The sequence below is a fragment of the Centropristis striata genome, chromosome 1 (genome assembly GCF_030273125.1).
Source record: "Centropristis striata isolate RG_2023a ecotype Rhode Island chromosome 1, C.striata_1.0, whole genome shotgun sequence".
Classification (NCBI taxonomy): domain Eukaryota; kingdom Metazoa; phylum Chordata; class Actinopteri; order Perciformes; family Serranidae; genus Centropristis; species Centropristis striata.
The window spans coordinates 14170031-14184851 of NC_081517.1; the positions used below are offsets into that span (position 1 = coordinate 14170031).

Consider the following 14821-nt stretch of genomic DNA (forward strand, 5'->3'; position numbering starts at 1 on the left):
CACACAGTGTTTTTACATTTTGAAGAGATCCAGGAGGTCTTTCTCCGTAACTTCCAATGTAATGTTCCCAACCCACAGAGAGCAACAGCTCCTAGAAGACAGAACAGGGAAACAAGTGGGAGAAAGGAGAGAGAATCATGTGAACAGGAAGAGACCATGTCAGGCAAAGACCACAGGAGAGGATCATGTGAGGAGGAATCATTATTTGTCCATATTTGATGCATTAACCTTTTTTTATTACCAACTGTGAGAATTGTGTGGATCCTATAATTAAAGATAGTATAGGTGATATATTTTTCTATAAAAACACCCCAAAACATCCTCTATTCCTGAAAAATTTGAAGTGTGGCTATGTGTGCTGCTAATAGCCATAAAAACATACCCACTCTGGTCCAGCTGAGATGTGTGCTTCAGCGCTGGAAGTGAGAGGAGACAGGAAGCAGACATCATGTAATGACAAAGCAATAAAAACAGCATCAATAAAATGTATTTAAAAAATATTAACCGCTGTGGGCTGCTGTAAATAACATCTCTCTCTCTGGCTAGCAGCACTAATGTGCTGACACTGCAGAAACTGAAACATCACATCAGTAAACGTAATTTGCAGAAAGTTTATCCACCAGTTTCACCATGGTGCAGCACACAGTTTTAACACTTTAATACATCTGTAGTTTATGCATTGTAATTGTTTGTCTGTTTACTCTTAAGGTACTGCATGTCTTCATTAGTATAACAAGTGCAGATTCATATGTCTTAAATATCTAATATACTGATACTTTGCTGTACAAACTACGTATATATCAGCATGTAATGCTGTCCAAAATTCAATGCTGTCTGTTTGCTGTCCATAATATAGTAGTAATTTTATAATTTACTGTCCTTGTGTTTAATGTCTCTTTGGACCTCAGTCTTGCTGTCATTATGTATTATATTTTTTATTTTAGGGGGGAATCCTGCGGGATTCCTGCAGGATGGGAGACCATTTTACCCATTATCACAGTACTGGGATGGGAAAGGACACAAAACAGGAGCAGGTGGAACAGGAATCAATAATATTAATAGGTTTGCTTTTGTATAAAAAATATTACTATCACTGACAGGCTTAAGCCTCCAAAAGTGTAAGTAAGTGCCCTTTAGTGAAGGCCTTTTGGGTCTTAACATGGGAACAGAATGGGAGGAGAGTTATTCTTCCAGGATTGGGACGGAGCAGGAATTTGTTTGTGGGAGAGAGACAGGACAGGAGTAAAAATCCACTCCCGTGTCACCCTCTTGTCCGAGTCTATTCTGATGTGTGATATGATGAAAATTGAGAGCAGTGCTGCCTCACAGTGGACAGAAGTGGTACTACAGCTGGCTCTTACTTTGGGCCTCCGGTGAGTTGATGACCGCCTGAACGGTGGTGAACTTCTGCAGCAGCTGTTTACTCTGCTCTTCCTCAAAGCCCAGCTCCTGAAGGACAGAAAGTTAAGTTAACTCATGCATTCATCTCTTTTCTTTATTTGGACAAGACAAAGCTTTCTTTGAAAGCGATTCTGAAACTGTAGTCCAGCTTAATTTTTTAACAAGCTGCTTATATATCATGTTTAGAAGAAAGAAAAAAAAAATATATATATCATGTTTAGTCACATTTTTAAATCAATTTGACAAAATAACATGTACAGAAAAGCCTACAGTGCTGAATTTTTTTTAGCTCCTGTTCTTTTACATGCACGATTCAATTATCTCCAATGGCAGGCTTCGAGCAAGTTAAAGTTTTTAGTCATTTATCCTCCTCACCATGAGCTGCAGGACCCTGCAGATGGAGAGTTTACTGGATGCTTCCCTACAGTGCTGATCTAACTTCAACACCTGCACCATGGCTGCCTCTGCCTCACTGTGCCGCTGGAACACACACACACACACACACACACACACACACACACACACACACACACACACGCTACAGTGCAAATAATCACAAGGCATGACCTTACACTACTTAATGATAGATTGAAGGTAGCCTAATTCAATGACAGAGTGCAACTTTTACTTGTTTGTGGGAACGTATTAGTCTGTTGTACATCAGGTGCTGACCTTTAACCCCATCAGAGCACAGCCCTTACGGAAGTATCCCTTTGGCCAATCAGGAGACAGCTGAATGGATCTGTGAGCGTCCGTTAGGGCAGAGGAGTACTGCTCCAGACACCAATAACAGTAAGAGCGATTTCCATAGAACCTGTGAGAGTCACATAGAGACACAGATAAATATCTTTATTTAAAGTGAAAATGAAGAGGAAATGAGAGGGTTAGTGTAGTTGAGTTGGCTTCACATTTCAGCTCACCTGTGGTCCTTGGGGTTACAGTAGATGGCTTCTGTAAACATGTCCACTGCCTGGCTGTACAGGCCTTGCCCAAACATCTGAATGCCCTGCACTGGAGAAAGAGCACACATGCACATTTCAGTCTTTAAACTTTAGACTCACTTGTGCTCCTTTTATGTCTAAAAATAGATAACATCACTGCCCACATACAACCCAGATTCCAAAGGAGTCGTACGTAAATAAAAACAGAATGGATCAAATTCAGAATGCACAGTGTACATTTACTGAACGAGAGTTTATCAGTTTGAACATTAATCTTTGAACATTATCTTAAAAAATAACTGTAAAGCCAAAATTAATGCATTAAGCTTCATTTGAAAGGTAACATCTTCTAGTTTCTACAGTCCTCCTTGTTTAGTATGTGGCTAAAACACAACCAGCATAAGTTGAAAAAAAAAATGTCTGACTAAAGGTCTAACCACACCCCTACTCGCTGGTGAGCAGGTGGGTTTTAGAGGTTAAATAAATTGTCTTTGTCCAGTTTTTAATTGAATAAATATCACAAATGAAAAGCAAATTATCTCATTCTGTTTTATTTATATTTTAGACAACACCCCTATGTTTTGGAATTGGAGCTGCACTTCCATGCATCCTTTATGTTGGCATGGATGTTAAGTAATATAATCACTACAGGGCAGTGTAGCTCAGAGTGAAACGTTTTTGCCCACATCATTTCCAATGGTAATGCTCATTTTTTCTGTGTCCATCAGCTTTCAAAAAACATGTACACATAAATACAAAATAAATGCAGAGTATGGACTCAAGGTGTCCGTTTCTGAATATGTATCTAATGTTATGAGCATAAATGAGCCCTTATGAGGACCTTCACTGTCAAAATCCATTCCCTTGTACATAATATGAAGGAAATATTTTTTTATAAAATCAGTTGCCAGTGTGTTCTGTAAATTATTTTTAGTACCCAGGACATTGTTTTTGAATAGGAATACAATTTTTAAATATAATGTTCACATCTTTGAGCAGCAGTGAGATATTGATATCAACTCTTTGTCGTATAAAACTTTCATGCAACGTCAGAAAATGTAATAGTAATTTGAGTGAAATGATATTGAACTTAAAGGTATTACAGGTTATTCTGTTTTTGTATTTTGAACCAATATCTACCCCTTCTTATTCCTTTCATCTAAAGTTTGACACGAAATATCAAATAAAGTGTCAAGCTCCTGTATACTTATATCTTTACATGGTAACTAGACTAGACTAATTCTGCTAATTACGATTTGATTAGTATTTGTGCACTAGACTTCTTAAAAAGGGCACATGGTGAATCTAAAGTTCAACAAAAAGCAGGATTCACCTGTCAGAGACTCTCCCCTCCTCTTCATTTCGTCTGTGCTTTCCAGCTGCAATCCCAGACAGTTAGCACAGTTTGTACAGTGTTGCAATGCTGATCAGACAAATCAATACAAATTATGCATTGCAAACATGTGCATGCCTGTGTTTGTGTGTACCTGGCTGCTCCTGGCCTCGTTCTCCTTGTTCTCCCTGGAGATCTTTATTGCTCTGTTCTTCAGGACTTTGGGTTTGATGTGGCTGGCAGCATTGGCCACAAATGCACTGCTGACATCCCACTCTGGCTCCTGAAACAGCAGGAAGAAACACTAAACACCCAATACAAAAGGCTGCCAACTATAGTTCGCAAACACAAAGACACCTGCTCTCAAATTCTGATTTGAATGTTTAGGAAATCAGCATGGGTCCATTTCAGCTATCCACGTGGTATCATCACTTGCACAGATTCCCCATTTATAGCCAAGTCACTACCAACAAGTATTCCTCATCATAGTTGGAGATGACTTATGTTTTCCACATGAGTCTCTAAGAGGTCAGAGTGCAGGCTGAGAGCCTCTGGAGCAGGTAGGAAACCAAAGTCTTGCTAAAGGACACTACAGTTCTGGCTTAGAAGTTTGTATTTATAATATTCAACCTTGTGCTTAAAAAAAGATATTTATATATAACCACCAGATCACCCCACCATCATCCTAAGCCACTGTTTCCTTCAATCACATTAAATATTTAAGACATCTTGCAACAAGGACTGACACCATGTGAAAAGCACTTTCATTTCTAACAGAGACTGGAACCTGTACTCAGAATTAATATTTGCTGCATTACTGTGCTTGTTTTATGTTGCTAAATAAGGATGTGTTCAAACCGAGACTGTTAGAGCACTTTATAGAAACTCTGCAGTGTTTACGTCTCTTGTTTGGTTAGTTGTAGCAGTGGAGCAACTGCTACATAGTAACTGCACCAAGATACCTTAAAATAGAGGTCTTGGTCCTCTTCCAAGGAAAGTTTGGTGTGCTTCATTCAGCTTCATTCATGTTCTTAACTGGTATGAACACAAGAGATGGTGAATTATGGCAAAGAGTACAGACAGATCTATGAATGCTGATTGGAAATTACAGGTACAGGATTTGATTTTAAACCTTTAAACTCCAAGTTGCAGGATGACATTTCACCACAAGCTTTACAAGACTTGTGAGACCATGTGATTGTTGTTTTGTTATCCACTTTTAACTTAGTAGTGTGAACATAAACAAACCACAATTCAAGTTCAAAATGAGCACACCAACCTGGGACAAGGGATTCTTAAAGAAAGGGTTAAACACGTTTGTCTGAACATCTGTGGAGGCACCTGCATGCAGTGCACACAGACATGGCATGGTCTGCATCAAAATGTTTCTCAATAAATCATTTTGCACCTCATTGTGTGTGTTTGTGTGTGTGTGTGTGTTTAAATTTTCCTAGTTTTAGTTTTTTTCATTTCTTTTATCAAATACTAGTAAATTAAAGCGATGAATCAATATGATATTTTTTTAATGGAATTGTATTATGATGAAATCAGATATTGAGATACTGTGATCTGCATTATGCTAAACTGACAATGAACCGCACATACTGACTAAAATACTTCAAAATCTGATTTGAAATATAGGCAATATAAGATTGTATGTTTTGTTTTCACACTCAACATTATCAATATTCATGAATGATGTTCAATGCTAAATTTGCAAAAAGTAATTAATTCAATTAGAAAAACATTTTAATTAAAGTATTTAATTGACACAGGCGTACATTTGTTTAGTACAGCAGACTTAACCAACCAGATTATTTTAAATTGAATATTTAATTATTGAATTTCGAGAAAACATTCTGATATATAGTCATGGAAAGAAATTATTAGACCACCTTTTTTTTTCTTCATTTTCTTGTTCATTTTAATGCCTGGTACAACTAAAGGTACATTTGTTTCAACAAATATAATAACAAAAATAGCTCATAAGAGTTTAATTTAAGAGCTGATATCCAGCCATTTTCCATGGATTTGATAATAACCAAAATCATTATCAAGAAAACCATGGAAAATGGCGAAACAAACAAGTCTACCTTAAGTTGTACCAGGCATTAAAATGAACAAGAAACTGAAGAAAACAAGGGTGGTTTAATAATTTTTCCCATGACTGTATATTAGTTGAAATATGAAATGACCTTCATGGGGACAGAAGATTTTGGCCTAATGTCCCAGGCCTACCTGAGGTGTTTGACATAAAGCAAATGTGGCATGTTGTTGTTTAATATGGCAACAACAGCAAATGCCAAGACACCACACCCAATCAAGTTTGCCATTTTACTGAAGCCAGTTTCAAAGCAATTAAATTTTACTTGGCGTATGAAGCCAACTCCTTCACCCACACACACAGACCCGCTGGCAAAGAGGGTGGCACTGGTTTGTTAATTTCATTTGATTCTTTCTCTACACGCTTCCACATTTGCTGTGCTCTCCCGCCCACCAGGTCCTCTCTGGGAATTCTTTGAGGAATCAGACATCTTTATATCTCACATTCCTGAAGAACTCCTCCTGCTTACACTCCACTCTGCTACTTCTTTTGATGTAATGAATAACATACTAATTATGCCAGCCTGGCTTCAACCTACCTCCTCTGAGGTCCTGTGGGGCAGCTGGCCATTGCTCTTGTTCTCTGTTGTCACAAAGGAAGAGACTGACTCGGGGTTGGACTTGTTTCTGGGACGAACATCCGTCCATTTCTCCTCCTCCTCTTTTAATTCCTCCTCACTGTCACTCTCTGACACCGCTCCAGCCGCTTCCTCTTCCTGTTAGATTGACAAACAATATTTAAAAAACGCCCCAGAAGAGGAAGTCAAATATTCATACTGTAGTTCATTTTGTAACATGAGGGGAAAACTTCCTGACTTTATCTCTCAACAGTCGTACTCGTCCAACAGCGACGGGGAGTCCCCTCACCACTAGCAGCAGAAAGTCAATGAGGGAATGATTAACAACTCTTGTGATTCTACTGAACCCAATCCAAACATGGATGACGTTAACCGTTTTTACATTTGTCTGAAAAACTGAAGTGAACTTATTGACCCTCAGAGGGCTGAGGGAGAGAGTCAACAACGATGGTCACTCCAGAGATCAATACCCCCCATAATGCATTGCAGTTGTGTGCTTTAACTAATTGCAGTTGATATTTCCTCAGATTGTTACACTGTTCTGCTTGTGTGATGATCCCCATCTACCCAACATTATCTCTAATTGCATGGTAAAATGTCTGTTTTGCAAGACATCATAAACCTGTAGCAAAAACAGCATTTATGATAATAATGATACAAATCACAAACAATAACCAAATAATTGATGCAGCTTATTACCAAGTGCAGACTTATTGCAATTGTCTGCAGAAGTAAGTGGGCAAGTGTAAGTGCATTCTATTTAAATCCCCCACTCCTCCTCCCCCTCCAACTTTACCTCAAAAAAGTGTCCGCTGTGCAACATGTACTGTTACAAAATACCAAAAGCAGAGTGTAAGTGAATGAGAGGAACTGACATGACTATATATAACTACTAATATAACGCAACGCTCGATTATCAGGAACCTTTTCTATTTCTTCTGTAAAAGGTAGTTTGTGGAAACATGCAACGAATTCACATTTTATTTTGCAGGAATTTCAGAAATCTGTGCAACAATTTAATGAAAACATCATTACTGAATTTATGTTATACACAAGAAGACATAATACATACACGTCCAGGTCTATGTGTACATAATACACATATATGTATGTATAAATATGTACATAAAGTTGATTGTATGAACATATGGCAACATGCAAACTCTGCAAGGTTTGTATATTAAAGAAAAACAGAATTGATCCTACCTGCTCTGAGGCGTCTTCCATTTGCTCCTCTCTCTCCAGTTTCTTGCGTTCTTTCTGCCTCTGAAAGGAGAACATGGACATGGTGGCTGTGGGATGGTACAGAGATATGTATGGACACAGGGCTCAAGGAAAATGTGAGGTCAGGTGTGTCATAAAAAGTGACGAAAGGGAACAGTTATGAAAAGGGTGTGGTAAAATGTCTGGAAGCAAGGAAGGAGGCGAGTACAGTTAAGAGCTGTGAAATAGGTGTGAAGACAGCTGACTTGAGTAAATAAGGGTGTGGTGATGGAATGTAAGAGACACATTCATTTCAGTCAGTAGAGGGATCATAAACAATAAAGACATGATCTGCATGGATAGAAAATCATCTTTATTTTCATTTTGTTTCTTTGATTTGATTTATTCGGTTTGTGTTTCTGACTTCAGACATTTTTACATTTCAGACTTATTTACCAGATGAAGATGAATATTTATCACATTAGTACATCAGATATCGCCGTCCTCAGACTACATACTGTAAACTATAGCTAGAAACTGACTCTGGAAAAAGTAAGTCTGATGTGTGATGTGATTGTATGTTATACAGTCTATGGTTGAATTATATGTAGATTTTTTTTTCAGTCAATGCAGTTGTTTTTGTTGTTCCTTTGTGAAGTATTATATTTTATTTTTTGTTACCAAGTAATTTGAACTTTTGCTGCCCCTGTATGTTGTCCTATTAATTGTGGTAGTTGCATCTCATGAGCCTTGAAGTGTATCGCACGTCAGTGAGACTGAATTCTTGTTACTCACTTTCCTTTTAGCTCTCCTCCTCTCAGCTCTTCTTCTCGTCTTCTCCTCCTCATCCAAACCCTCCTCACTGTTCAGCATCGCCTGCCCAGGACAGTAACACACACATTTTTCAGGTAGCTGAAGAAGAGCTTAGAGACAAAAAATGATTTAACTTTAGAATTACTCCTGTCGTTTATAAGGTGCAGAAGCAATTCGGTGAGACAAAACAGTTTACTCTGTATGTCTATATGGAGATAAAGTTGGCAGCTATACAAATATCTGGGCGTCTGGTTAGATCAAAAGCTCACATTCAAATTTCATATTGACATACTTACAAGTAAATTAAAACAAAAAATTGGATACTTATACAGAAACAAAACAAACTTCCCCCTGTTCTGTAGGGAATTGATCATTCAGGCTGTCTTTTTATCAGTTCTGGATTATGCTGATGTTATCTATAGACATGCTTCTGCCTCCACTCTCACCTCACTGGACTCTGTTTATCACTCGGCACTCCACCCATCATTGCATCCTATACAACAAGGTGGGATGGGCACCTTTATCGGTGGGACGAGACATGCAGTGGTTCCTCTTCATTTATAAAGTATTGATAGGCGACATGCCACCATACCTCAGCTCTTTATTAAACTGGTCACATAGTAATTATCCAACACGCTCTAGTGATTAATGCTTAATGCTCAGTGTTCCTTGGACAAATACTGAATTTGGAAAAACTGCTTTCAATTTTTCTGCTGCATCTACCTGGAACATCTTGCAACATTCACTCAAACTCAACACAATTATAACTATGGGCCAGTTCAAAACTATGATAACCAATAACTCTGCTTTTCACTGGAACTGTTTTTAATGTTTCTGCATGTGTTTTGTCTGTACTGTTTCGTGTTTTGTCTGTACTCTCTTTTGTGTTTTCTCTGTACTCTCGACATCATTGCAAATGAGGGGTTGCCCTCAATGATTCCTCGAGAAAATAAATAAAGGATAAATGAAAAATAAATGAAATCCCCAAGAAGCCAGAGATTTTGAAACAGCACCAAGTGGCCATGAGTGATACTGCATCTCAAAGCTTAGCTTCATAGCTTTAGCTTCATGACATCAAAAATGTAAAATGATGCATCTGTAAATAAGAGAAACTGTGATCTATGCCTAGCAGCCTAGAAGTACATTCTTCGTATGTTTTTTTGTTACTAATAATGCACTTTTTTTTCTCCACACACACACATACAATATTGAATTTCTATAACAGAGTACAACTCCATATATTATAAATATATATATATATATATATATATATATATATATATATAGTTAAGTCATCTTTTAGCTTACCTGTGACGAGCCTTGCACTTTTCTTCTGTCTGTCAGGTCGGGAGCTCCATTCTGAACCTCCATCTCCTCCTCACATGGACCTCCTAAAGACACACACAAATATATATATGTATAATGACTGTACATATTCACATTTCAACATATCTCCTCTTGTCTAGTGTGTGTGTGTGTGTGTGCCTTGACATGCAAAACTGTGCAGATGGCAGCTAGTAATTGGACGATGCAAATAGGGAGGAAGAGCACAAGAGTGAGTGTAAAACTTTATGGCTAGCAGTGAATGCATGTATTTATGACATATGCAAATAAAGGACCACATATTCAAACAAATATCATCAAGAGATTTGATCTGTTTAAACTACCAACAGTCTGTCCTAAATACAGGCAATAAAATAACAGGTATTGTATATGATGACATACAATGGATGATTTAGCATAATCTGCAAAGCAAAAAATAAAAAAATAATTAAATTATTAATTATTAAAAAAAATTCAGACCATGGGAACTTTTTTTTTTGTTTTAGGAAGATATTTCTAAGCACCCTCTTTTTTTATTGTGTCTTCACCACAAGAACTAGGAAGGCTGTTTTAGCTCCTACTTCAGTGTGCACGCAAAAGAAGGTCTGCCAGTATCCTAATTGGTCCACTTGGTGTATTGTATCTTTATAAAACTTGAATCTTGAATGTTTTTTTTTTTATTTCTATATATCTATTTTGGGTATCATTGCTCTAGTTTTGATGTATAATGTCAAAAATAAACAATAAAAACATTTGTATAAAAGAGTCAAGAGATCTAAGGGAGAACTGTATGCTGATTTGTTCTAAACAGTTATTGCAGCATGGGAAACTGTCGTATTTCAAAACGTGTGAACCGTGTAAACAACAGACAACATAAAACACACAGCTCGTAGGACAAATGGACTGACAGTGAAGTCCATGCTTTACCGAAAACATAAGCAACAGGGGAAATACAACACAATTTTGATGTGTCAACTGCCTGCCAGCTTAGGTCACCTCAAAGTTTCTATTGGCAGTGCAAGTACAAAAAGAAAAAGCACTCTAAGTTCTTGGAGGAGCTCCCCAGTGAGTAGTTCCTCTTCTGACCTGGCGGGCACCCAGGCCTTTGCAATGACATGGAAGACACTCTAAAATCTAAATGTAAATTACACATATTAACAAGTACCAAAGCTATCTGATTATTCAAGACGTATTAGTGTCATGATCTTGGAAAGTGGATTTTGGTGCATGTTAATATGGTGGCAGGCAGGCGTGTGACTTTGAAAGAGGGGAATCTTCCTCCCTTCCCCTCATACCACACAAGGCCATCATGCCAGAAATATCCAAGGCCCCCTGGACAGAAATAGTGCTCAGGTACCAAGAAGCTTTTTAGAAATATTAAACAGAGAAACATTCACTCTCTCACTCGTGCTTAAATACTAACTGAACCGTTTTATCCTACTGAAATTCATTCTGTTTTCAAGAAGTGAGTCAGTTTGACAGTTTGTAAAAACCCAGCTACGTTATTAGTTATTCTTGGATGCTAGTAAATTTTCACTCAGCTGATGACCACTCACTTTGCTGAGGCAGATCAGTTTCCATGCACTCACACCAGCAGCAGTAAGACACACAACAGCTGTGCTGGGAGTCTTTTTATTTCATGTGACTGCTAGATGACCCAGGAGTTTTCCCTGCAGTATATGGCATGCAACCATCTATGAACAGAGCCATGGGTAAACAAGAGTACAGCATGGGGGAGGATTTCATAGCCTTCAGAGCCCAATTTTTATTCATGTGTGATGATGTTAGTCCAGATATTAGCATTTTATTGTTGTGAGACCATTTTTGAAACTTGACCTCTCTGTATTAAATAAGCTGCTGTGAGCTCGAGGATAATCACAGCCTCATGAAACTCATGAAGAAGCGTTTGCCATCCCATCACCGAAAAATGCAATTCTTGCAGAAATCTCCAATTTTTTTTATACCAATTCCCAGCATGGATTTTTCATCAATGTTCCTTAAAATCTTGGTGTCTTAAAGGAGGGGGTTTCAACTATTTTTTATAACATTTAGAGTAAAAAACAAGTAAAATATAACACCAAATCTTTGTAACAAATGGTATCAATATAAAAAATGCTTCAACAACTCGATATAACAGACAAAGCCAATACTTCTCAAAACTGATGAATTGAGACCAGATTGGACTTCTTTTTTTTTTTTAAACAATTCTCTGCCAATAATCTGTGCTGCCTTTTCAATAACATCTACTTGGCGAGTTCCAGCCTTGCATGCTGTAAATCCTGTGGCTAAGAAGGCTTTTGACAAGCTTGAGTGGCGTAATCTGTTCAGGGTCTTGGCCAAGTTTTGATTTGGCCCTTTTACCAATTGGGTCTACATGCAAATATAAAGACACTGGTCAACTGGTTTTCCCCTGTGTGGATCCACCAGTGTCTTGGGTTCTCTGTCCAAGCAATCCAACCATTTATATATTTTTTATAGCTAGTCCACTCAATACCATTGCACATACAAACTACTTTTCTTTCTAAGAATGTTGTTTACACCGAGTATGAACAAACTAATCTATTTAAATAATCCTCAAACGGGGTAAGATATTCATATGAAATGGTACTATATGGACAGGGAGGAGTATTTTTGATAACATGTAGCCCTACGACATGTGCAGTGTAAAAGCTTTCATCAGCAGGCTACAGTCTCATTGCTTTTTATGAAACAAAACTGCTGATACAGAGGAACTGCTTGCACATTCTGGACCAATAGCAGATAAGAAGTACTTGGAGAGCGTACACTGTACAGTTTCAAGCCAACATTCTTTCCCCTCAAACACAAGATGCTGACCAATGAAAGACGAGGGGAGAAAACTCTGTCCCGGAATAGTTCCCTGTCCGTTCAGAAACTTCAGGAATGAGCAGAAACTGAATCTGTTTGGCATTAAGAACCACAACACCACCTGACTCACAGACAGCCCGTAGGCAGATGAAAAGCAGAAATAACCAGAAAGGAAAAGAAGGCAGGATGTTTGTAAGAGAATGACATGCTTATTGTGGATAACCATCCACATTTAGCCAACGTCAAATTATAGGTTTGACTTAACATTCACATCCACATAACATAAAATCATACATGAAGACAAGCACAGAAAACTCCACCTGCTATTTTTCAGTACGAATGTGCTATTATGTTCTAGCATTACAGCGCTCAAGTATTTAAAATATCTAATTGTGATTAATTCCATGATTGTCCAAAGTTAATCACACAAATCACTTTTTTTTATTAGTTCAAAGAGATCTTTTTTTAAACACTCAATCAACATAGGACTTGAGAAATATGATTGATTTATGCAAATGTATGTAGATTAAGTTTGGGAAGTCAATCAACAGCACAGCAGGGCTACATACATATCTACAAACATAATTGCCAAATATTTAGACAGTTGATTAATTATGAAAGTTATTTTTTCTGCAAAAGTCAAGTATGGGATCCTGCTTTTCTCTGTTTTAAATGATTAATACATAATATGTTTGGGTTTTGGGTTGTCAAAACAAGACATTTAAAGACATCATCTTGGACTGGAATGGACATTTTTCACTATTTCATGACATTTAAATGATTTATCTAGAACTAACTCAGCAGATCATTAAATAATCATTAGTTGCAGTCCTAATACAGATCAGCTCACAGGATTCAACAGAATACACCAGCGGGGAATGTAGCTTTATCTATTTAATTCTCTATTTTGTTTTATTCTGTTGCTAGACATAGCTAGATGTTGTTAGATGATGCTGGAGGACGACTGGAGACACTTCTCTGTTGAACATGCTTTGTGATAGCTTCAGTGAGGTCTTACTGGTTTTCATTTAGCCTTGTTTCATAATATTTACTAAGCAAATCAAACACCATGGAAACTTTTACATCAACCACAAAAGACTAAGAAGTACTTGCCAGGTTTCCACATGCAGCACAAAGCCATTGAGCTCATGCATAATTGGCCAAACGTCAACAGACTTTTGTCAAGTATTGTCATATACTGCAGGTTTCCATAAGAGCATTGGGTTGCATTTTACATTATCGTGGAAAAGGACTAATATCTGATGATTTAATTCAACCACAAAAATGTTGGAGGGATCACAAATGAGCTTTGTGTAGCAATCCATGTGTTACTGTTTGATATGAAACCACCTGTGCTGAAATCTGGTTCACAAGGCTGCCGGACACGGTGGCCTTGACAGTTTCCTCCCCTCATTTAAACACACACCCATATTGACACACACGCCTCTTTCCTCTCTCAACATCACCGTTTGTCTTAATGTTTTTGTGCAAAACAAAAGAAGATCATATATTTTGGGAAAACTGAGACTTCAGGAAAAGACTTTTACTTTGAAACAGATTATTCAAAATGCAACTTGAGAGTGAATGTCTTGAAGGATTGAAGGTGTTGAATTCACATTATGGTAATAAAAACAACTTTTCATATTACGGTACTGTTTGCATACAACGGTCTAATGTAGGAAAATATTTTGAATAAGTTAAACACACTAGAAGTGGGAGATGTGATCTGGTAGGTGTTACTTTCACATCAGAGAGAGCTGGAACTGAGTTTTGACAGAGAAAAGAGTTGAACCTACAGGACTTTTAAAAGCTAATTATATTTTAATATGTAATTAAGTTATTATTAAAATAATTGGCCACCATTCATGACAAATAAAGGCAGGTCCCAGAAGAGGCAACATAACAGCACAGTCATGCAACATTCATCTTTTATCTTTCAAACAGAAGTGCTGTTCTCACACACTGGTCACGTCAGTTGGACTGATTCTATTTTTGCAGATTTTCTCAGAAATAAGCTGCTGACAAAAAAACCCACAACACTTTGGTGAATGTTTCCAAATCCAGTGAAGGTATTATGCACAGTGAACTGCTATAAGTTTTAATGTGACAAACAAAGAAACAAATGTTGACTTGTGCGAGCACTTCAGAAAGCAGAGAGGGTACTTATTAAACTATTATTAATACCTCCTAAAGACAGAAATGGAAAAAAGAAAAGATTTGATCATTTCCTGCAGGGTTTCCCCCTGAAATGTATTAGTAGAGAACAGTGACCAGACACTACATCATAATTTCTGTTTAAA

At 37.5% G+C, this 14821-nt stretch overlaps 1 protein-coding gene across 3 annotated transcripts in view; it reads right to left on the minus strand.

Moving 5' to 3' along the window:
* The window catches only part of LOC131970765 (uncharacterized), a 38396-nt gene that overhangs the window by 18165 nt on the left and 5410 nt on the right, over positions 1-14821 (minus strand). For all 3 annotated transcript variants that reach the window (XM_059332214.1, XM_059332205.1, XM_059332195.1), the window contains exons 2-13: positions 9681-9763; positions 8355-8435; positions 7563-7622; positions 6318-6494; positions 3830-3958; positions 3676-3721; positions 2322-2412; positions 2074-2215; positions 1777-1881; positions 1362-1449; positions 383-416; positions 17-91 (exon numbers count right to left, since the gene is read on the minus strand). In XM_059332214.1, coding sequence (XP_059188197.1) covers positions 17-91; positions 383-416; positions 1362-1449; positions 1777-1881; positions 2074-2215; positions 2322-2412; positions 3676-3721; positions 3830-3958; positions 6318-6494; positions 7563-7622; positions 8355-8435; positions 9681-9763 — 1111 coding nt within the window. The remainder of the gene's footprint in view (positions 1-16; positions 92-382; positions 417-1361; positions 1450-1776; positions 1882-2073; positions 2216-2321; positions 2413-3675; positions 3722-3829; positions 3959-6317; positions 6495-7562; positions 7623-8354; positions 8436-9680; positions 9764-14821) is intronic.